Here is a 24,362-nt window from a genome sequence, read left to right on the forward strand (position 1 = left end):
ACAGCTGCTCTGAAATTCCTCTATGAATCCTCAAGGCTTCTAAATTAGTTAAGTGAAAATTTCTTACCCAATTCAGATAATCAAAAACTTATCTAATAGACAAGAAAATATGTTGGACAACTCACACCCCTTGCACTTTACTTACAGCCTGGAACTCCACATATATCAAAATATGGTTTTAAAATATTCTTTAACAGAATTTCTGATAATTTCAAATGAGAGAGGTATACATTTTTAGCTACATGGTAGATACCTTATATGACTAGCAGACAATTCAGTGTATCTCCAGTGGGATGATTTATCATAAAGAAAGTCACCAAAAATTGTAAGCAGTCTGGATTCGTGTTTATTGAAGCCAGTAATTAGAGACATCTTCTTTTCCAGCACTAGAAAGCAAGGTTCCACATGACTGCATACTGCATCTGGACAGAGCCACACCCCTGGACTAAGGCTGGTGGGGGAATAATCTGCAGTCCTAATTTTAAGTTAAAAACACCAATAAACCTAGTATAGAGACAACAGTGAACTTTCACATACAGCATCAACATTGTTAAGGTCATGATGTACAGAGCAGTCACTTTCAACTTTGTTAAACTAATAAAACACATCTTCAGTTTAAATACTGGTTTAAAAATGCCAATCCAAAAAAAAAAAGTGCAAACAAAATTAAATAATTCTAGCAGCATACCCGTTGCATTTTTAGGAAAGACCAATTCATGGCCTTTATCGTGGCCTTATCTTCAAGGTTGGGCTTACTTCTTTTGATTTTTCCATTTTAAAGACAAACAGCAGATGTAACCACTACAATGTACATAAATAGTCATAAAATTATCTTTAACAGTCTACCATACAAGTGTATTCTGCAAATGAAATGAATTTTACTTTAAAAAGTAAAGGCTGTTTATTGTTTGGCCTTTGGTTCCAATGCATGAAAATCCCAAAATGACAAAAAATATGCTCCCTCCTCCCACCCCCCCTAAAAAGAACCCTGCAGCTCCCCAAAGTTGGTAGACTTTGGCAACCACTGAGCACATGACACTATACATCAGTTTCTTCTGATCCTAGGAGTATCCACTTGTTATGAGAAACTAAAGTGATCTCCAAGAAACCTTCCTTCACAAGACAGGTGTCTTAGCATTTCTTCGGTTTTAGTACATTTTATATTGACACAAAAAGTGCTTATCAGTTTAAATGATAAAAAATAAACAAAAAGTAAAGTTTTGCATTAAAATTTAAAATCACACTGTATCCCTCTTAGGCATGTGCCGTTCGAAGAATTCTTTCTTATTTCTGAGGTCACTCATTTTGTGCTCCCTGCCCCTGCCAGCTGCTATGGAGGGATTAAGTGACCCCATCATTCGTGTGGCCACAAGCTGTTTGGCATCTATTGGTCATTACACCACAACCATCATTCCAAGTCAGTTTACTGTCATTACCTGGAAAATCTGGTAACTGGAAGCCAGAATACATTAAAAAAAAAAAAAAAACTGAATTAAAAAGGGGGGAAAAAAGTGTATTTTCAACAATAAGACTGGCACAAGAAACACATTTTTATGTTTGTCAGAAAGGCAAGTAAATACTCAGCTTTCTCCTTAACAGTGTTCAGACCTTTACAGAAAAGCAACTCAAGACAGTCTTAGAGTCTTGTTATATAACATACGATATTAAGTTATGTCCAGTATGGTTAGTGGTCAGTCAAATCTGGTATGTAAAAGTAATGACATTAGGGAAGTTATGCTTAGACACAGTACAACAAACATTCATATAAAAAAAGTAAATTCCACATAAGTGAACTGTAGTTTTTCCCTTGATTTGACAACAAACGTTTTATATATTAAATTAATGGTAGTGTTTGCATTTTAATGTTCTGTGTCATGTATAAAATTAAAAGTGCCATTTTAAATCCATAGAAGTCACTTCCAGGATGATGGTGTGGCATGACAATGTGCATGAATTTGCCCTAAATGGAGACACTTGAAACACTTATTTCCATAAGAAAAAAATGCTACAGTTTATGAAAAACATAAAACAAGAGAAATTTCCATTTTCAATATAAAACATTCACACTTATTTGTCCATCTGATAGCACTGATGAGACCAGGGAGCTAGGACAAAACCCTTTTGCATCAAAGGAACTCCACGAAGGTTTCCAATGACCATAAGGCAGGGACTGGTGTAAGCCAATTAACTGGAGTGTATTTACATTGAAAACCTCCTTCAAACTTTCTGTAGCACACTGCATTATGGTAAAATGAGAGGTTGGTCACCCATTCTCTACTAGTAGGCCAGCCTGTGGTAGTTAAAAAAAAAATTTTTTTTAAAAACAAAGCAGAAGCTATTTAGAAAACACAATTCAAAGTAAACTAAATTTGTAACTGCTGACTTTAAACATACCCCACAGTGACTGCCCCACGACACACACGCGTGGAGCCCAACACCTCCCACAAGGACATGGCCTGGGCTAAGCACGTGAGTCCTGGGCAGCTGCCATCTTCCCCACCCCCATACCGGCTCCACCTGACTCAGGCATCCCCACACTTAACACATCTTTCATAAGTTAAAGATGCATTCAGAACAAGTCCAATTCCCATTTTGCTTAGTGTTTAGTTTGGAAATGCTTCTGATTTTAAGTCTTAAAAATGATTATTCGACTTCTACTGAACACACAGTATTTACTAACACTGCTCATCTCCTCCTCCTCCACTTCCTGCAACATTCAGCTTCCCTACCAACACTTCTCTCATTCCTCCTTTCAGTCTTTCTCTTTCCTGGACTTTCTGCTACTTAATCTGCTTCCCAAGAACAAGTGAATCTGTTAACATGCAACTGGTCAGACTAGCCACCATCTGATCAATGACTTCCTGGTCTCATTGGCTCCACCCTGAAAGTAAGTGGGCCCTCTTTCTCTCCATCTACCTTCCCCTCCCCAAGAAGCCCAGCTGCACTTGCTGCCCATGAGAGAGCCACATGCCTGAGAGTCCAAGGGTTATCCTTCACAAAGGGGTCTGACACATAACCTTCCTAAAGGTGCATTTCACACTCGGACAAGCCAATGAAGTATTTTTTTTTTTTTAAGTTCATCTCCCCTGCCCCAAAAAACTGATAGCATGTGCCATATCAGAAAAATCCTGGTCTTAGAGCAGATCAATATAGTTATTTGGTCATTTTACATATGCACTTTTTAAGGAGGATCAGGCTTCATTTTCTGTTGAAGAGTTTGTTACCATGGAGTCTGGTTTTCGAGTCATTCTATCCAGTTCTTCCTGAACATTTGTCAACACAGTCTTTTGTCCTTTAAAGAAAAAAAAAAAAGCAGCAGTGATGAGAGAAGAAAAAAAAATTTTTTTTAAGTAACATTTAAAATTATACAGATTTCAAAAAAAACCTATACAGATTTCTATAATCATTTTTGGTGATAATAACTCCAATAAGAATGAGGAAAGTCTTTTTTCATCGCAATGGTTATAAGGAGACAGACTCTAATTCAGCCCTTCTTAATTCCAAATGCCACAGGTCTGGGCTCCCCAACTACATTACTGCCCCCTGCCTGGGGATGCCTTTGTGCCAAACACAAAGGCCTTTCTGAAAACCCTCTCACCCCATGCTCTCTCATCACCATCTTCCTAGAGGTGGTATTTGAGTTTCTGGCATGCAGCAAACGACTTTCTGTACCTCAGACAGAACAGGTGTTTATGTTTTGTTACTAATTACAACTGATTCACATGGATATCCTGGAACACCATATTTCAATAAGAATATAAGACTAAGGTTGGCCATTTCGATACAGCACAAAGTTGGTGCACATACTTTTTGTTGTTGAACATTAACTGGGGCCTAGAAGTGACCCCTATTTCCTCCCAGGGAATACCAGTTTATAGCCTGGGCCAACAGATCAGACAGATTCTGAGTCTTCAAGAACTCCAGAGCACCTGAAAGCACAGGCTGACCTGACGATGGAGTGATTCCTTGAGGGTTTCCTTTGATTGGAAAACATCAATTAAGGAAAATACTCTATTAATATTACTTATAGCCAATGGAAAATTAAAACCCTTTGGAACTGGCCTCAAGCTTTCCGGGAAAATTTGTAATTCCCAAGGAACCTGTTTCTTTTGTTTCAGAGACCAAAAAGACATAGACTTGCCCTATGTGCCCACATGGAAGAACAGATGGGTGGGCTGTCACAGAGATGTCTATGTGTGACAAGGGTGGGGAGCTTCATGGAGGAGAAAATGACGACCCTCCAGTGAGACAGTGAGGGTTCACAGGCAGCTGACAGCAAGACTGGAGGCAGTAGAGTGAGCAAAATCCTTGTAAAGCAACGCAGAATATTAAAGACTAAATAAAATGTCAATGGTACACTCTAGACCATGACTTCCAATGGACAGAACTTCTACACCTGGCCCATGTACTGGGCTGACCAAAAAGTTCGTTACGTAAGATGTTACAGAAAAACCCGAACGAACTTTTTGGCCAGCCCAATATTTAGGATCTACCTCAACTCAGCCAACAGTCAGTTCTTGAGAACCTGAATATACATAAATCCCACCTTAAATGTACCAAGAAACATGCATGGTAATAAGGTAATCCTACTGTAAAGTATACTGCTCAGTGTAAGGTGGAAATCTGTTCAGAACATCAAGGGGTCCGCAGGTCAGTGAAAGCAAACACTCCTGTCCACCACCCCACCTTCCAGCACTCCTTGATCACAAGGGTCCTAAGTCTTTGGGGGCCCTTCAGTACCTGACTTCTTGGCTGTGCCCTGCACCCCACCAGCACCAGGACTTCCAGGAGAGCCTGTTTTTTTACTCAACAGACTATTGAAGAAGCTGGCCAACACCCCTTCACTTGCTGCATTATCTAAGGAAACATTAAGAAAAAAAGCATCACACAAACTGAATGACCCAATTAAACAGCAACAAACTATTTTTCAGCTTGGAATTATCCATTTGTGGTTATGATCTTCCTGGGATACTGAGCAGATTCATTCACTATGATGCCTTATACATTGCCACTGCTAAGGCTGATTATGTGTTAGCATAATTAATAAGTGGAAACCTGTTTAGATTTCCCACCTGTTCAGAGGCATAATAGATAATCTGTGCTCCATATCATCTCCCTGTCCATGAGGCAGTGTTTTTCAAAGTTTTATAAGCCCGTAACGTTCCAAAGCTGCTGTGAAAAGTTCTCATTCAGAATAGAAGACAGTCATCGAACATGCAAGAACTAAATATAATTTGAGGGTTTTACTGCAGCCAACATCTTGGGGTGTTATTAAGTCACTGGGGTAAGGGCTACTTAAACTAGTAAGTAACTGAGCTTGACAAAACAAGTGACAATTCATAAATGGTAATAATATAAACCTAATAAGCAACAAAACCGAGAACTCAAAATATACATTTTAAAGTGACTTCTTATGCTGTATTCTTCTCTGAATATAGAGGCCTAACCAAGGTCTTAAACAAAGCCAGGTGCAAGGGCCACCAATTCCAACAAAGGAAGAGGCCTTGGTCTCTGCCAACCATGAACTCCCTCTCTGAGAGAGAGGAAGTGGGAAGCAGCCCTTCTTGGGAAAGAAAACAGCTCAGCTGCCTTGAGTCTCCACCTTCCAAACCCAGCTACTCAGCCCCTAAAGTAGGAACGAGGCCTAGGACTAAACCACTCTCCAAAGAGACAGGATACATACTTTTGATGTTTGGGTCCGGCTTCTTTACTGATGTGCCTGGGGAGGCACTAGGCACGCTGGCTGGCCCTCCCCGGCCCTGGGTTCTTGGAGAGCCAGAGGGTCCTCTTGCAGGGGATTCCTAAGTCCAAAACCAGCCCAAGTCACACACAGGCATAAAAATAACAGAAGGTACATATTCCAAAAATGAAGACATGCTTCTGCAGGGTATTTTTCACAGTCTAGGGAGAAGGGTGGCAGGAATGGGAGTTTGTGCCCAGCTCAGTCCCTTTTTTAGATCCCAATTTCTCCTGAGAGAAGAGATACCAAGATAACAAAACCCGTTCACTCTAATTCCCAGAGCTGTATTCCTTCATTAGACATTTTCTGAGTTCCTACCATGTTCCTGGCCCTGGGCTTTTAGAGGGACCAAATTCCCTCCGAATATACAAAAGCTCACACAAATGTAAGCTCTCACAAATAATGGTATAAAGTTTGAAGACATGACATTGGGTCTTGACCCTCTGTTTAGTTTAAGGTACTCACGGAGGCTCTCGTGGGTGTGGCTGGCTGCTTGGCAAGGAGTGACTGCAAAGAGAGGGACACACCGATCATTAACCAAGGCCTGCAGAGTGTACTGAAGGTCCGGAGAAACACTTCCAAGTATTCCACTAGAGGGCACCATTAACAACAACCAAGTCAGAGGTTCTACACTATAAATGCAAAATATTTAAATTGAGCAATTTGGTATATGGTGAACAAAAAATATTCCCAGTAACCAGTTTTGAAACTAAAGAAGCAATGAGAGCACAAAAGGAAAAGTTGGTAAAAAAAAAAAAAAAACATCAACACCCCCTGCTGACCTGCCTGCATCATCAGGCAAACCCGTGATGTGTCTAACACCACTCTCAGTGAAACAGAAAGGTGGGACTGGGTCTGCATTCTGAACTGTCAGCTTGGGTTTACTCTCCTCACCTACATAATGTGTATATCAGCTCACCTGCCTTCACGCACAGGGCTCTGTGGGACTATGTGAACTAACGGAAGTGAGGTCAGGGCGTCTGGTAAACTGTCAACATGGGAAATACTACGCCAGAAAATCTACATTTGCAGACAGAGCAGGTACTTAATAAGATACTAAGCCTATCACTGTAGGAGAATCTGCAAGGCAGGAAGGGGATCCCCTGAGGGGCCCCCTACCCTGTACCAATCCTAGAAACGGGAGAGAACAAGAACTGGTGGCAACCCCTTTGTCCCTGCAAGCTCTTTGTGATACCCCCACTTCATGCCAGGGAGCTGGTTTCATTCATGAGAAGGCCTCTGCTCTGGCCTCACTGGTCTTCTTACCTGTTGCTTCATTAGGAACACCTGCTCATCCTCCGCTGCCAACTCTTTGTCGTGGACCAGCTGTGAAGTGAAGTGACACACTCATTTGTGGTCATAGACCAAGAACACCCCCAACTACTTGTCAAAATTCATGCTGAAAGGAGAATCTTGTGCTCATGTCTCAACATGGGTTTGGGGAGTCCCTGCGGAGACTGCAGAGGTCAAGTCTTTCTAGCCTGGCGAAGACCCTGTTCCAAGACCAGCCTTGGCATATGGCCAAATGACATTTTTAAGTCTGGCAGGTTCTAAACAATACCTCCCAGATCCGGGTCTGCAGGTGATCACAGGAGCAAGTGGGATCTACTAACAGTAATCCAGAGGCAGCAGTGGCAGTCCATCACTCATGCTGTGCCACCCAGAGCCAATTACATAACACGATTTCATCTAAAGACTTTTTTTAAAAGGCCCTTGGATTATTTCTTTTTACCCCCCCAAATGGTTCAATGTGTAAGACTTGTTTCTTTATGTTTCTTTTCCCATGAAAAAAACCTACAACTATTTCTTTTTTTTTTTTTGGTGGTTGAGGGGGGAGGCCACGCTGCGCAGCTTGTGGGATCTTAGTTCCCTGACCAGGGATCGAACCCAGTCACTCGGCAGTGAAAGCGCAGAGTCCCAACCACTGAGCCGCTGGGGAATTCCCCACCTGCAACTCTTAAAGTGATTGATTTTGGTACCTTTCTCACAGGAGGTTTCACAATAAAGTCTTCATATGCATCTTCTGGCTTCACAGTTGTGAAATTTTCATGTAAAATAGCTATTTTCTTTTCATTGTCCCAGCCTGCAGGTCTAAAGGCAAAGACACAGAGACTGACTTGCTTTTTCTGGGACTGCCTTACGGAATACTCAGCACACCGGGTTAGAGAGGACTCCTGGCTGAGATCCTTTCCCACAAGTTCTGGTCTGCAGTTGCTGGGCCGGCTTGTAGCTTTTGGCAGACAAGCCAATATTCACTGCAAGTGTAGTCCATCAGCTCAACCTCACAGGTCCTGCTCCATACTGAGTTCATGAGGCCCAAGGCCTAAGGAGCCAGAGCGAGATCTTACTGACTATACATGCTGACCCACAGGAAGTGTTCAGAGCTTTTCCACAACTCTGCTGAGAAGAACAAGGACACAATGGGGCCCTTTTCTGACAGAGTGGAGAATACAGAGCAACACATAGGATAGAGCTCAGGATAGGGCTGTTTCTCTGGGCTTTGGTATGAAGACACCCCTGTGAGCTGTTTCTCTGAGAACTCTTCTGACAACAGTTTTCTTATGGATTGGTTAATTTTACTGATGTGTGAATATGTACCCTGGAGCCAAGGGGAGTAGCAGGACCTGCACTATCCTGGGCCTCAAACCAGAGGGACACAAGTTCTTGAGGATCCTATGTGGGAGCTGCCCAGCTTGACATCGCAGGGCAGGATGGCACCCAGGTTCCATTAAGCTAAGCTGCAGCCTAGGATAAGGAACAATTGTAAAATGCCCTATATGACATACTTTTATCTAGAAGCTCTAAAAGATGGCAACTGATTGTTCCCACAGGCTTCTCATTCTCCATCCAACTCCTGCTCCACAGCTCTAGAACCAAGAAGGTGCTTAGCCAGGGCTCTCCACCCCAATGGCTCCGACGACTTCACTGGCTCCCCAACAGGCAACTACCAACAGGACCAAAGGTGCAAAGGGACAGAGCATGACCAAGATACTGCCATGACCTGTGTCACCTTCAGAAGCTCTGAGCTTCTTCTCCACTCCAGACCAGCCCTGAACACATCCAGTCTCCCTGATCCTCCCTCTCCTCAGGATCACAAGTGATTTAGGTACTGACTGACTCCAAAAGCATACCACTCACTGAGAGCTTGTGGCTTTGGTGCTGGCCTGACTGCTCTAGACAACAATTCTCTAAAATCAGTCTAAGTCTCTTGTCTGCTGTCTGGGAAGAGCCCAAGTGAGGCTCTCCCTAAATGTTGAGGAGGCAGCCTATTCGGTCCCGAGAGCTCTCAGCTTTCACACCTTCAGTCTTCTCCCAGACTCTCCCACCCTTCCACTCCTTCTGGCCTGCCTGGGACGCACCACTCACCCTCCCAGCATTACTCCTCTGCTCTCCCTGCCACATTGTCTCTACTACCCCAGTACTGCCCTACCCCTCCTCGGCTGTGTGTGTCCATTAAAGTGCCATGTGCAGGGACCACATCTCATTCATTTCTGCCCTCAGCATAGAACCTGGTCTCCGAGGAAGTGCTCAGTATTTGTTGAACGAACTGTAATTCTTTCTTAAGAGGATATCTAAGCCTAAAAGCATGATACTAGCACAAGTCCTCTCAGGGACCACACCTTCAACATTTACTTATGCATGAACAACACCCACCATTCTCCACTGAGAGAATGACACAAATTAGGACTAACAGGTATCCAAGTCTCTGCCCAGGACAATCAGCCCCAGTGGCTCCTCAAATGTGAAACACCAGAAACACAACAGGCGTTCAGTACAGCCAAAGCCCAAGCTGATGGGATGCGAAGGAGGGCGTAGGCAGTCATCCCTGCCAATGGATGCCAATAAACCAGATGCTTCAACGGAAAACGTTCAGAATCCTCAAAGCACCAATTCCCTATACTGCAACTCCCTCACTCAGCCGGTATTCTACCAGAGTTGACAGTAAGTGGCAAAAATGTTTTAGCAACTTGCTCTCAATGAAGAAAGGCAGCACCCCTAACCTCACTCCACCCAGTTCCCCCAGACTGGAAGCAGAATGGCAACTAATCTGGAAAAGAGCAGAGATGGAAAGGTGGGTGTATATATCCCCTGTGAGGTCCAACTCCAAGCACTTTGCCCCAAGGTAGTAGAAAGCTGGCTGTATAAGAGAGAGACAGAGCCATCTTACTTGGAAGGACAGAATGTAAAGAGCAAATGTACCAGGAAGAGAAGCGTTTGAAAGCATCACCTATAAAGAACTCACATAAAAACTGCTTCCTTTTCCACAACTAAGGCAGGCGTGGTAAAGTGGAAACCATATGTTTTATGAACTATGTACTTATACAACAAGTCGAGGTTTTTCTCTTCCTTCACTGATGTGTAAATCAAGGCCGCTCCATCTAATCAATCTGCTTAAGGAAAACCAATTCACTGCAAGAGGAGACAAAAGCAAATACATACAAGCACAATCCTCAAAGTACTAGTCACAGGATACTCAGTTTTTGATCAACACACAATTAATAGAAAGTGTTAAAATGTTAAGAACTAAAAAGGTAATAGTAGCAGAAGAAGCAGGTCAAAAGCATAAAGCATGTTGATGATAGCGGGCCACGTAGTTCATTTCTGAACATGTAAACTGTTGTCTTCTGACCCATCAGGTTGCGTCCCAGTCAACTTAATGGTTCTGAGGGTAGCCCAGGAAAACCCTCAGCATATCCAGGGTACACAGATTCTTTCCTAGACAGATGCCCACATGTGATCAAGTTGGTCATTAAGCATACAAGAGTTGGGTACCTACATGTTATTGGCACCCTCCACTGAGCTGGACAAGCTTAAGAGCCCAAAGGAAGTAGTGGAGCCCACCCTTACCCTCCCCCGCCCAGGATGTGGGATGATGGCACCAACTGCTATTGGATTTTTACAGAAACAAGACTCAAAAGTCTGCTGACACAGCACCTCTCTCACGGACAGCACAAAACATAAACATAAAGGAAACCCTGTAGCAGCCAAAACACTATCATGTTGGATAATTAACCTCTTCTATAAAAAAAGCAAAGTTTAAAAATATTTCCAAGATATGATAAAAATAATTTGCAATAAAAGTATCACATATCAGCTTTCTTCTTAATACAAAAGCCTATCAAATGTACACCATTAAAAATAAAAAGTGATCAAAAATAGGCAAAAATTATTAAGTCTCAAATTCCAACACAGTAAACTTTCAGAAAGTAAAATGATGTATACCACGGGTTCCCAACCCCGGGTCCACAGACCAGTATTGGTCCTCAGCCTGTTAGGAACCGGGCCACAAAGCAGGAGGTGAGTGGTGGGCAAGTGAGTGAAGTTTCATCTGCCGCTCCCCATCGCTCGCATTACTGCCTGAACCCTCCCCTGCCCCCCATGGTCCGTGGAAAAACTGTCTTCCACGAAACCGGTCTCTGGTGCCCAAAAGGTTGGGGACCGCTGATGTACACAATTTCACCCTGGCAAAAAACTATTCTGGATTCAGGAAGTACTTTATCTCTTTGAAGATGCCCCATCTGGAGGAAGCCTGGATTAGCACACACAGAAGGGAGCCTGTGCCCCTGGGCCCCAACACAGCGCCCCAAGGATACACTGGAGGCAGAACCTCCGTAGGTGTGACTGGATGAAGTCAAAGTGCTCGTCCCTGTAATCATGCTCCTTCTCCAGGACACTCACCGCATCACACTGCAGGTAAGATAGAAAGAGAAAGGAGTCATCTTTTTGCCTCTCTGCCTGCTAAGGATGGGAACACTGTCTTTGTTAGTAATAAAGTATCATGGCTTCAAAGGCGGCGGCCATGGGACTTCCCTGGTGGTACAATGGTTAAGACTCCGCGCTCCCAATGCAGGGGGCCCGGGTTCAATCTCTGGTCAGGGAAATAGATCGTACATTCATGCTGCAACTAAGAGTTTGCATGCCACAACTAAGGAGCCCGCCAACCACAACTAAGATCCAGAGCAACCAAAATAAATAAATTAATTTAAAAAAAAAAAAGGCGGCAGCCACAGCCCAAAGTCCAAGCATTAATTAAATAAATAGACAAGAGTGAAAAGCCACTGGAGATTCTTCTTTCATCCTGGGCCTCGGTTTCCACATCTATAAAGTAGGGATATGATAGCCCTGATCACCTCACAGTTGCTCTAAGCATCAAACAAGGTCACATCAAGAAACAGGCCCACTGGACATGGCTGTGCACTGCACACTCCACAGGGCTCCATTCTCACAGAATATGATGTGAATGGCACATGCTGCAGTTGGGCAACCTAGTGGCTCTGACTAGGATCAAAGAACTTTTGAAACCCCCCATTTTTTTGTTTGTTCTTTATTGGATTTTTTTTCTTAATGCATTTTATTTGCTGCACTGCCAAACCCAGCCAAGCGTACAATTCCCTGGCACACACCTTTGTGCACACCACCAACACTGGGATCCCCAGGTTATGAGTCAGCACGTTGTTACCAAGAGGCAGGGCAACATTTTCTTCATCAGGACCTGAGGTCAGAGGCCCTCTTCTCTGTGGGGAACCTTGACAACCTTCCTCAGGCTCAACATAGTCTTGAAAATCTTTCACAACTACAGGTGAAAAAGAAAAAGAAAATTACACACACACACACAATAAAAAATGCACATGCCAGCTTTAGAAAACTGAAGCAGGTAGTAATAAGCACAAAACATAAAGAGTTGTGACAAACTTCCTAACTGCATCTGACTTAACTGCAATATTAGGGATTTAGGGATGGTGATACAAAACCGCAATTCTGACATTTTCAGTCAGTCTGAGCAGTATAACTTCAGAGCAGTAAAGATATTCCCCCGGTCATCTTTAATTGTATCTAACTCTTAACAATTAAACAGGTTTTTAAAAACTCCTAAGGCTTCAATAGTTCCTACTATGAAAAACAAAACAAAACACTTTTTTTGGACCACGCTGCAAGGCTTGCAGGATCTTAGTCCCGCTACCAGGGATTGAACCCAGGCCATGGCAGTGAAAGAGCCAAGTCCTAATCACTGGACCACCAGGGAATTCCCAACACTTTTCCTATATATTTTACATTTTCAAATATTAGGATAGTCGAACTGTGTTACTTCAACAGACGGGACCACTAGAATACGTTACAACTTATAAAACTCCTCAGAGTTCTCATCAGAACCACCTGAATTACCAAGAACATGCTGTTTCCGTACAGCTGAGGTGCGTCCGTGCTAAAGAGCGAGGCTGGACTTACCAGCACCATCTGCATCTCATCATCCTCACTCTTGTGGACTCAGTTTCATCTTTAGGAGATCCTGAGTCACATGTGTCACGGACCTGTTCCTGCCTAACACAATAAGGGGTGAGTGATATAACATCTACTTCTTGGCACTATTTTGGCCATGGGTGCAACCCCACAGGAGGGCCTTCAAGCTGAGTGGTCCATGGTCTTGGTTAAGGCAAGTGAACACAAAGTCTACAGACCTGCACCTTTTCCTGGGTGCTTCAAGGTTATATGTCAGGCCAGAGAACAAGGACATGGTGATAAAAGCTACTTCGAGCCGGCAGCTCTACTCTTCTACACACAACATGACTAAAGGACCAAAAGGACTTTTACTCTCATCCACAACATGCTCACTGAGGAAAACACAGACAACTAGATTAAAGAGAATCTAGAGAAAAGTGCATGTACTCTTCTTCAACCACAGAACAGGTTTCGAATATTTTAAAACAGTGAGTCCTCATTTACAAAGACTTTAGGTTATTGTTATATAAGCTTCTGGAATTATCTGGGAGCACAATATCTTTCATATAATACTGGGAAAAAACCACTGCCTAAACCCTAAAGCACAGATATAACATTTCATCTCTACAACTTCTCTTTAATTAAGCTCATTCATATAATTTCATTGCCAATATAAATAATCTACTCATGGGACTTCCCTGGAAGTCCAGTGGTTAAGACTCCATGCTTCCAATGCAGGGGGCGCAGGTTCAATCCCTGGTCAGGGAACTAGGATCCTGCATGCCGCGTGGCCAAAAACAAAAAAAAACGCACAAAAACAATCTACTCAAGAGATTTTTTTTTTTAACCATCAGTGCAGTTTATTTCTTCAGATTCAATAAATGAATACTCAAGAGATCTTTACTGCATTGCACTTTGGACAAAAACAGAGAAGCATTTTCTGATGACTGTTGAAGGCTCTTAAGAAATCAAAGGCTCCCACATTTTCTCTCTCTTTTTTTTTTTTAAATCTGCTTTACTTTAGCTTTATGGAGCCAAGATTGACACACAAGAAACTGCGCATGTTTAAAATGTAAATCTTATTTTTTTTTTTCTTTCTGGCATGGCTCACAGCTTGCAGGATCTTAGTTCTCCGACAGGGATTGAATCCGGGCCACGGCAGTGAGAGCCTGGAATCCTAACCACTAGGCCACCAGGGGACCCCCTAAATTTGGTATTTTTGACATATGAATACACTCATGAGTCAGTACCACAATCAAGACAGTGCATTCGGGGGCTTCCCTGGTGGCGCAGTGGTTGAGAGTCCACCTGCCGATGCAGGGGACATGGGTTCGTGCCCCGGTCCGGGAAGATCCCACATGCCGCAGAGCGGCTGGGCCCATGAGCCATGGCCGCTGAGCCTGCGCATCCGGAGCCTGTGCTCCGCAACGGGAGAGGCCACGACAGTGAGAGGCCCGCGTACCGCAAAAAAAAAAAAAAAGACAGTGCATTTATCTATCACCCCCAGAAGTTTCCTTGTACCTTTTGGTAATCTATCTTCCCCACCTGTCCTCAACACCATCCCTAACTCCAGGCAACCACTGATCTGCTTTTTTTTTTCAATACAGATGAGTTTGCATTTTCTAGAGTTATAAATGTAATTTATATGTATGTAATTAATTTACATATGTAATTACATTTAAAATATAAATATAATTGAGAATATGTACTCTTTTTAGTCTTCCCACATTTTCTCTTTAAAAGCATTTTAACAAATCTTCAAGTCAATGAAAAATACAATGGCTTAACTGTCTGGGTAATATCTATAATTGCCCAAGGTCACGTGAAGCACTCAACCGGGCTTCCAAGACAGTGAGCATGGCAGAGCCTGGAACAGGTTACAGGTAAGCTAAGTGACTGTGGGAAGGAAGGCAGGGATGGGGCAGCTCCAGCAGTCTGCTCCACGAACCTCCACTACCCAGCATGCTGTATAAACTCTGCTGTATTCTACACAGGCCATGATATGAAAATGGTTGGGAAACCCTGGGCTAGGCTATTCTCTGAAGGAATGACTGAATTATGGCTATCCAAAAACAGTAGGAAACGCACATGTGTTTTTAATAACTCAGCATTTTAGAAAATAAGCTGGAAGGCAGAGCAAATATTCATAACGGGGGTGGTGAAAAGGAATGATAAAAACATAGTGAGGACTGTGTAATTTGGATAATAAAATGTGCATTTCCCTTAGGGTACACACATACCACAGTATTAGCAGTTTCTCTCTAGGTGGTGGGATGGCCAGTATTTCACAGCAGGGGCCATCAGCCCACCAGGGGCTCCCCTGGGAGTGGCTATGGGAGTGGCTATGGGAAGGAGACTGCAGAGTGCCGCCTCTTTCTCTTCTTTTCCCTCCTACCTCATTGATCACCCGTTAGTTCCACAGTTCTGAGAAGACCCAAGAGACTGCACCTAATCTTTTTCCTCTACTTGATAAGCAACTGAAACCCCAGACAGAAAGCAGGAAAGACAAGACTAACCTACACACAAGCACCACCTTCTGGCAGCTTTAGGGGTTGCTCTGCCCTCCCCCTCAGACAAACCCTGCAGCCAAGCAGCTGCCACAGATTCAGGACCACTGAGGAACCTAATCCAGAAAGAGACTGGCTGGCCATGGAGCACTTTCCAAACTCAGCAGATTGGAGACTGGTGTTGGATCAGAAAGCAGGTTGGGTGACAGCCCTTTGCTCATTCAATACAATACCTAGAGTCCAATTAATCTGGAAAGTGGGAGTCCTCTAAGCAAGAGGATGGCCAACCACTTTATTAAAATGTAACCTAAAACTAGCACTAACAAAGGCACTCCTTCAACGGGTAACAGAAAGGCGTGAGTACCATTCCAAACACCTCAGAGGAAAAGTAGTGAACACACGAGAGGCTCTCAGAAGGTTAGCCAGAGCCATGAGGCACGGTTGTGGTTCCAGCAATCGCCAGCCGCCCTCCAGTGTCCTCTCCTCTTCCTCCTTACAACCAAACCGAGCACTGATACTTAGAACACACGGCCACACAGACTACATTTCCTTAGGAAATGTCTCCTTAGGAAGACAGCAGGCACACACCCTTCAGCCCTTCTTTGCGTTTCCTCCATCCTGCTGCCTGCAACACAGATGTGAAGGCTGGAGCTCTGGTTGCCAAGAGGAAGAGAACCACACCCTAAAGATGACAAAGCAGTAAGTACAAAGGAGCCAGGGTCCTTAACTTGTCTTCCTCAAGATGCTTTCCAGGCCTGAACTGCCTCTGGATTTCATTCACAGGAGAGAGAAATAAAACCCAGTCTTGTTTAGGCCACTGTTATTTTGGGCTTGTGTCACAAAGCAGCTCAATCTAATCCTAAGCAACACAGACATCAATGACCAAGACCACAAAATAAATTCAGTGTGTCATGGGAGCACAAGCTCCCCAGGAGCGGGCACCTTGTCTGCTGTATGTATCCCCAATGCCTTGCACAGATCTGGCACCAGGCAGACAGTCTCCCTATTTGGGAAAGAAAAACATCCTTGGCTCAATCTCTTCCTTTTTTTGTTTAACAAATCTTTACAAGGTTATAACTCTAGGAAAACAGGTTCAGAAACTGAAATCTCCTGTGCATTAACCCACTAGTCTGGGTACGATGGTAAATGCGTAGCGAAAGGAGAACAGCTCTTCAGGCTCTGAACTATTCTCAGAAGTTGTCTTTAGGGTCTCTATTTCAGGGGAAAAATAGGCTTTATCTAGAAAGGTCAGTGTTTGAGGACAGATGTGCTGAGCTGCATAACAATCACTGCAGCACACGTGGGTGTCCCAGGAAACACACATGCACACAGTAAACTAAAGAATTCTATGTTAAACTCCCTGTTTTAGCTAATGTAGTCAGGAGCAAGTGAAGTTATGACAGGAAGACACACAGCAAGCTATCTCATTTGAAAAGCACATCAAAATTTCTGAACCCTTCTGCCAGTACGTTTGAAGATCCTGTGTGCCATGCTCCAGAAGCCCTCATTAATTCACTAAAGGGAATGATGTCATCCCGTGGAAATAAGCCAGGCTAAGCCAAGACTGCCCTGGCCAAGACAGCACTGCTGATGCCACAGCTCCAGCCCCTGCCCCTCCCATTTCCCTGGCAAGTGAACAGAAGCTGATGTAACTGCACAGAAGCAACGAAAAGGAAAAACAAGCTTCTGAACCACATTAAGGAAAACAAAACAAAACAAAAAGAACTTCCTTTAAAGTTCTCTGTTCTCAAAAGGGCTTGGATGCCTTGAGTCTTAAAATATCCTTTCATTTTAATGAAAAAAAAAAAGAATTTCTTATTTCTAACTAAAATCATATTTGCTGGATCCCCAAAGGAACTAAGGTAGGAACTCAAAGATTTATCTTTTGTGGGTCTTCCTTTAAACGTGTCAACAAGAGGGTCCATAGGACCTCAATGGAAATACAGGGAAATGGACTCAAGCTGCAGAGATCCCAGTAAATCTCTACACCCACTGATACTAACTCAGCAGACCACGAGTTAACAGAACAGCAAAAAGACTCACAGAACTGATCACATTTTGGGGGTGAAGGAAGAACCCTTATTATAAAAGAGAACCAATGAAAATAGTAAGGAATACTGATTTACTTTCTTCAACTGTGACAGCTGAGATAAAGACTGCTTTGAAGACTTTCTGACTACTGAATCTACAAAAGCAAATCTGAAATAAATGGTGCAAACAAAACACAAACACTCTGTAAGGGAAGCTTTGCAGCCTCTTGACACTGTGAAAAGGAAGGTGGCTGGAACCATCCAAAAAGACGAGTGAATTTTCCAATTAAGAAAATCCTGTTTTACTTACACTTCCGTTCCAGCTCCCTCATTTCTTCTGGTGGAATTTTCATTTTATCAATGTGCTCACGTAAAACACTAGCCCATTTCTGTAGAGATTCCATCATAGTCCAAGGCCTAGACATGTCTGCAACAAAAATCACCAGGGTCTCCGGCAAGAATTCAGCAGAAACTGCAAATTTCAGCAGACCTTTGTGATACAAGTCTCCATCCAGAATCCACACATTGCAGCGTGTGTGATCTAAGAAAAGAAGTGAAGCTAAGTTACTGACAATGACCATCAGCACAGCTCAAAGAGCCACATAAGGAAGAACTTAAAGGTGACAGCCACAGAATTCCACACAGAACAGAGACAGAAATCCTAACCAGAAAAGGGTCCAAGTGCTCAGTGGACAGCAACTCTTCATCAAGGTGCCTTGTGAACTGTTTAAACTATAAAATTTTTTAACAACCATAATATACTGTGTCCACATCCAAAAAGATTCCAGCAATGTCTGAGGAGTAAAGAGTGAAGGACATTTTATCTTTCAATAAGAATCAAAAGATACTAATAAAAGCTACAAATGTTCCCCGGACGACTGTGCCATAGTCTAAATAATCCATTCTTCTAAGATATCAGCAATCTGTGAGGCAGCAAGCTGTGCCGAAAAGCCTGTGGTTAAACAAGCTCTTCTTGTGTCAGTCACACTAAACAGTGTGCTCACATACCACAAAGGGTGCCAAAGAGACAGGACCTTTGTATTTAAATGCCAAGATAAACTCATTACTTATATAAACTGAGATATGAATTACGGGGTGCCTGATAATATTAAGGAATTACACTTATTTTTGATATGATAATATGATTATTTTTTTTAAATCCTAATCTTTTAGACATACATATGGAAGTAGTTACAGATAAAAAGATATAATGTCTGAAATTTGTTTTAATAATCAAATGTGGAGTGAAAAGAGAAGAGGGTGAGAATACAGCTGAAATAAAATTGACCTAGAACTTTTAACCTGAAGGCAGGTGACAGATATATTGGGGTTCATCAAAATGGTCTATGCTTTTATGTAGTTTTGTTTTCCACAGTAAAGTTAAAAACATATACAGACAAATGTGCAAGTGCTGACATTTAATGAAGCATGTGATTCTAAAATTATATCTGGAAGATCAAACTGTAGAAGATAGTTCTCCAAATTAATAATATACTTTTTAAAAAATTTTAGACATGTTTTTGAGAATTTTTTTTAATAAAAGCACCATGAGGGAGAAATCCTACTATCAAAAATATCATTTCATTAATTTCTTCCCCAATAAATTGCAACTTACCCTTTAAAAACCTGTCTTCTGTTAGCTACCTTTTTTTGGGTATAATCAATTCACTAACATGCTGTGAAAAATTTTATATTCATGACTTTATTTCAACAGTACAACAAAGGTATCTACATCTAGCTATACTTTCAACACTCTAATGCATTTCAGATAGCGGTTTTGATTTGGATTCTACGAATGCCTTCAAAAATACTGCACTGTTGGGACTTCCCTGTCGGTCCAGTGGTTAAGACTCTGTGCTCCCAACGCAGGGGACACGGGTTCGATCTCTCGTTGGGAAACTAAGCTCCCGCATGCTGCACGACGTGGCCAAAATACAAACAAACAAACAAACTGTACCTGAAGTTTACAGATTTTAATGTCTGCCCCTCACCAGACACGGTTCTTTTTTTTAGCCTTTCTTCCCACTGCCCACTACATATAACTCACCCATGTGCATGGAATTACACATACCACATGTGGCATTAAATGGATGCCCCCAACCCTTAAGTCAGAGGTCCTTTGACATGCCATGTCCTATCACAAAACAAGGACAAGCCAGAACCTATTTTCTCTACCTGGGTGATTCCTTGCAAAATGTATATTTATAACCTAGTCACACCACACAATAAAAAATACTGGGGCTAAAAGATGTTTAATTAACCACAAGTAAGGGCAACTCTTTCATCAAAGAGGAACTTGCAAGTAGGCAGCTTAAAAAAAATCCCATAAATGCAGAGATCTAAGTTTTTAAGGCAACCTTAAGGAATCTGAAATAAAAATTAACATGTATTTTAACTCAAAGGTAAGTGAATATAGTTACTTTGATCCTTGGCATGAAATATGTTTATGCCCCTTTGAAACAAGCAGCTATAGCAATGTCAGAGTATCTACACCATGTTTCATATACTTTCAAAAGGGTACTAGACCTACCACCTGTCTCAAGCACTCAGCTACACTTGACACATGCCACCTCTCATTCTGTCAACCTACAAACTGGTACCATTGCCCAATACTACAAATAAGGAAACTGAGGTGTAGAGTGGTTAAGTCAGTCACAACTAGTAACTACCGGAGTGGATTCTGAACCAGTTCTGCCTGGCTCCAAAGCCCAAGTTCTTTCCACAATAATCATCAAAGACAGGAAGCAAAACACTCAGACATATGGGGCCCCCTAGCCCAGCTCGGTGACCCCTGAGTCCCAACCCTACCTACACAAACTCCGGTGGGCCTAGGTGGGCACTGGAAAGCCTCTGCTCTCTTTACACAAGGAGAGCCCTTAACACCAGGTCTACCTCCTACCTTTCTTTCACATCCTTCAGAGAATGTTCAGTATGGCAAAGGAAGCCAGGGAAGAAGGAGCAGGAATAAAATCTTGGGGTTCTAAGGTGACTACTAAGTTAAGATTAAAGGGTTTTTCCCCTCTATTTAAATGATTCTTGGATCTCGAAGAATTAAGGTGCAAGGAAGGACCTGGGTTCAGCTTCTTCATTTTAGCAATAAGGAAATGGGGAACCAGAGGTGGTGGGGTTTGCCCCCTTATATAATGACCCCTACATCATGGTCCTTATTGTACAAATGGGTAAACGCAATTTTAAGAAAGTAATTTCATGAAGATATTTCATCCTTACACGGTAACTTTTCTACAAATAAAAAAATCTAGGCATTAATAATTATTTACTTTAGAGCCATCCAAGATCTAACACAAAGCCTAAAATTTTACAAAGGAGGTATTACTGACTAGTGGTAACCAAAAACCATTATTCCAATCCAACTCACAATCGTACTTATCACAATTTTAAATGATATCTAATCCTTATAATAGGGCTTACCACGCACTTTTTTTTTTTTTTACCATGCACTTTTAACCATCCCAATTACCCAGAAGGTAGAAAACGATTATTATCCACATTCTAGACGTGAGAAATTAAGAGAACGTTATTACCTCTGAGCCTCTATTCTCTCCACTGGGGGAAAAAACAAAACAAAACAAAACAAAAACACACAAGCAATCAGCATTTCTACACTGTCACAAAAAGACTCAAAACTCTCTTGTGAATATCTGTTAAGCTTTTATACTCTAAACCACATCAATTTCAGATTCTCCACTAAAACCAGGCAGAGTAACAATGGTGCCCAGATCAGTCTGCCAAGTGTTTCTCTCATAGAAAAGTCCAAAGCACTTAAAAACGTCTTTGTTTCTTAATAAATTTTATCTATCTATCTATCTATGGCCATGCTGGGTCTTCGTTGCTGCACGCGGGCTTTCTCTACTTGTGGCGAGCAGGCGGCTGCTCTTCATTGCGGTGCACTGGCTTCTCATTGTGGTGGCTTCTCCTGTTGTAGAGCACGGGCTTTAGGCGCGCGGGCTTCAGTAGTTGTGGTGCACGGGCTTAGCTGCTCTGCGGCATGTGGGAGCTTACTGGACCAGGGCTCGAACCCGTATCCCCTGCGTTGGCAGGTGGATTCTTAACCACTGAGCCACCAGGGAAGTCCAAAAACTTCTCAGTTTCTTACTTTCATGTGCATTTGAAACTTTACCCTCAGTCTCTCCTCTTAAGTAAGGGCTACCCAGAGCAGCAGGTAACAGGCCCATTCCCCATTTTGCTAACATACTCTGTAAAGAAAAATAGGTAAAGTCCTACAAAGAGATACACTTCATCTATTCCCCTGTGACTAATTCTCTTAGCCCTAAAGAGAAAATTGAGAATGCCTGGGCATGTTGCAGGAGTGGCAACCGAGGAGTCAGAGACTTGCATGGATCAATGCTTCACTCACCATCTCGGTCCTCGTCGTGGACACTGAGGTAGAGATACTCTAGGCCTCTTCCTTTTTTGCCATGCTCAGCTCCTTGAAGTTTAGTCATGAGGGTTGTTTTACCAGAACCATCTTCACCTATAAGTGATGCACGTAAGACAAAGCGTACCGCTTATTCTAGGCAAGGATGGGGAGTCTGGACAGTCACACAAGGAACTTTCATGTAGAGCTTGCTATTGAGGTCTCACCTGTATTCATAAACAAAGTAGGACCTGCTGTAAGAGTGGTCAGGGTGGGGAGAGGTGATAAAGGTGGCAATTTCCAAGATCTAAAATGACAATCTACTGCAGTCATCCTTACCTCACAAGGAAAGGAAGAAGGCAGGCCCGCAGGCCCTACCTATAATTTATAAGACACGCATCTGGAAAAGTGAAAGTAAAAGGAGGGGCTAGTTTCTCACAAAATAAACTTTTACCATAAGGAAAGCAAGAAATCTTCAGAATATAATTAACCTTAAAACCTAGGGACTCTGAACTGAAAAAGTCTGATCCTGCCTCATAATCATAAAGAATGAAGCTGTTATTCACCTTTGATTTTAGTACATTTCTTTCATAAGCACCCTGAAGACTAGGAAACTGATGAAAATAATTACAGACCTAAGCAAAACTCTTAAGCACTACCTTAGTAATGACCAAGCGCCTCCTCATCCCCCTCCACCCAGCTAACAACTCTCCCTCCCCCCAAAAGAAACCTTAAACATCAGCAAGAGCCACCACCAAAACACACTACTAAGCACCCCTGGGATTTAGTAATATGGAATTACAGAACATGAGAACTGAAAGGCATCCCACAGGTCCAAGTCCTCCTTTCCACCGCCAATGCCACTACCTTACTCAGGCCCTCCACATCCCATCTGGACACGGTGAGCACTCAGCCTGACTTCAGTACCTGCTCATTTTGAGCCACCTGCCACTCTGCTGCCAGCACCCCCTTTCTAAACACACATCTGGTGCCCTTGATCCCCCAATTCATGATGACCTCTAAGGGTCTTCTGTTACCCGCTGCAGTGGTCATCAACTAAAGACCAGCCACTCACCTCAAAAACAGTGGGAAAACCACCCTCACAGTGATTCCCGTGAGAATCAGAGGATGGAGGTAAAATAAAAGGCCCTTGAGAATCGGGTGCCTTCAGGAAAAAGCATCGACTCTTCAGCCTTCCACCATCTGCCTCGAACTTACCTCATCAGACACCTTCCACAAGGAGGCTGTGGTAACTTCCAACACCCCCGCCTCGCCTTGTCACCTCTGTATTCCTCCAAACACTAACCCTCTGGGCCCCTACACGTTAACACCTACCCTTCAAAACACCTAACTCCAAACAGCAACAAGCCATATGATGTGCCCCAAATCATCTGTCTATACCCAACATGGTGTAGTGCAATCACCAACACATCTATCTGTGTCTCACTAAACTGACATTCTTGTGTAGTGTCTGAGGAATGTCTGTGCTGTCCCAGTGCCCAAACCGACAGTAAACAACCCACTCAACAAATGGGTCTGCTGTATAAATGAACCCAGCCAAACTCCCTTACTTGTATGAGGAAAGGAGACCAGAGACGCTGAGAGACCTAACCCAGGTAACCCAGCAGTGAAGGCTAAAATAATGTAGGAAAAGTCCCTGGGGAGGACTCCAAGACCTGCTGTCCTTTGCAGCGCCCCTCCCACCGTGCACCGCTCATCAAGATAGAGAAATGGCTCCTGTGGCATCTCCCCACAGCCCGATGACCCCCAGTCACCTCGTTCGCCCGCCTCCTCCGCTCACTTCATCTACTCCCTCCCCTCTCTACGCCCGCAGTTCGGTGAACTTCGAGGCTATGAGCGCAGGAAGTCAGGGACATTTAAAGCAAAGCTGATGTTGCGGCCAAAAGACTATGGAATGTGCCGACGAGCCCTTGCCAGCATCCCTGGGCTCTCGAAAAGGGGCAACGTCCTGACCTCGGCCGTGGTGGACTTGGCCACTCTCAGGCTGTCCAGCCAGGGTCTCCAGGCTCCCCCGGGCAGGAGGCAGGGGAGAGGAAGGCTGGCACCAGTGAGAGGGCGCCCGCCTCGCCCACCCCAGCTCCCCGGGCAACGCCCCGCCACCGGCGCTCACCGAAAACCAGGATGTTCTTGCCGGACGGCAGCTTGGACCTGGCGCGGGTGGACACCTCGCTCAGGATCGAGGACCTGTGGGGACAATGGCACAGCGGTCGGCCCTGGGGCCAGCCTGAACCTGACTGGCCCGCGACGGCCCGTTAAGTCTGTCCGACGGTCCGGCCCGGCCCGGCCAGCCCAGCCCGGCCGCCTCGCGGTCTCACCATAGGCTCTGGCCCTCCTCCTCCTCAGTGGTCAGGTCGCCGGCGGCCGCCACCGCGGGCCCGTTAGGGCCCAGCAGCAGCTTCTTCTCCACCCCCACCGGCGCCATCTTGCCAACTGCAGCCACAAAGAGGGCCCTCCCCCGGGCCCGCCGAGGA

General features: G+C 43.7%; 1 protein-coding gene across 1 annotated transcript; it reads right to left on the bottom strand.

Moving 5' to 3' along the window:
* Positions 1-323: 323 nt before the first annotated feature.
* Positions 324-24,362, bottom strand: DYNC1LI2 (dynein cytoplasmic 1 light intermediate chain 2). Its single transcript, XM_060000173.1, has 13 exons — positions 24,207-24,362; positions 24,002-24,075; positions 21,871-21,987; positions 17,806-18,036; positions 12,145-12,314; positions 11,335-11,428; positions 9,984-10,119; positions 7,720-7,831; positions 7,007-7,066; positions 6,206-6,247; positions 5,684-5,801; positions 4,741-4,857; positions 324-3,292 (listed from the first exon to the last, which is right to left on the bottom strand). The coding sequence occupies exons 1-13, from the start codon at positions 24,311-24,313 to the stop codon at positions 3,192-3,194; spliced, it is 1,479 nt and encodes a 492-aa protein (XP_059856156.1). The 5' UTR covers positions 24,314-24,362; the 3' UTR covers positions 324-3,191.

The sequence above is a fragment of the Delphinus delphis genome, chromosome 20 (assembly GCF_949987515.2).
Source record: "Delphinus delphis chromosome 20, mDelDel1.2, whole genome shotgun sequence".
Taxonomy (NCBI): Eukaryota; Metazoa; Chordata; class Mammalia; order Artiodactyla; family Delphinidae; genus Delphinus; species Delphinus delphis.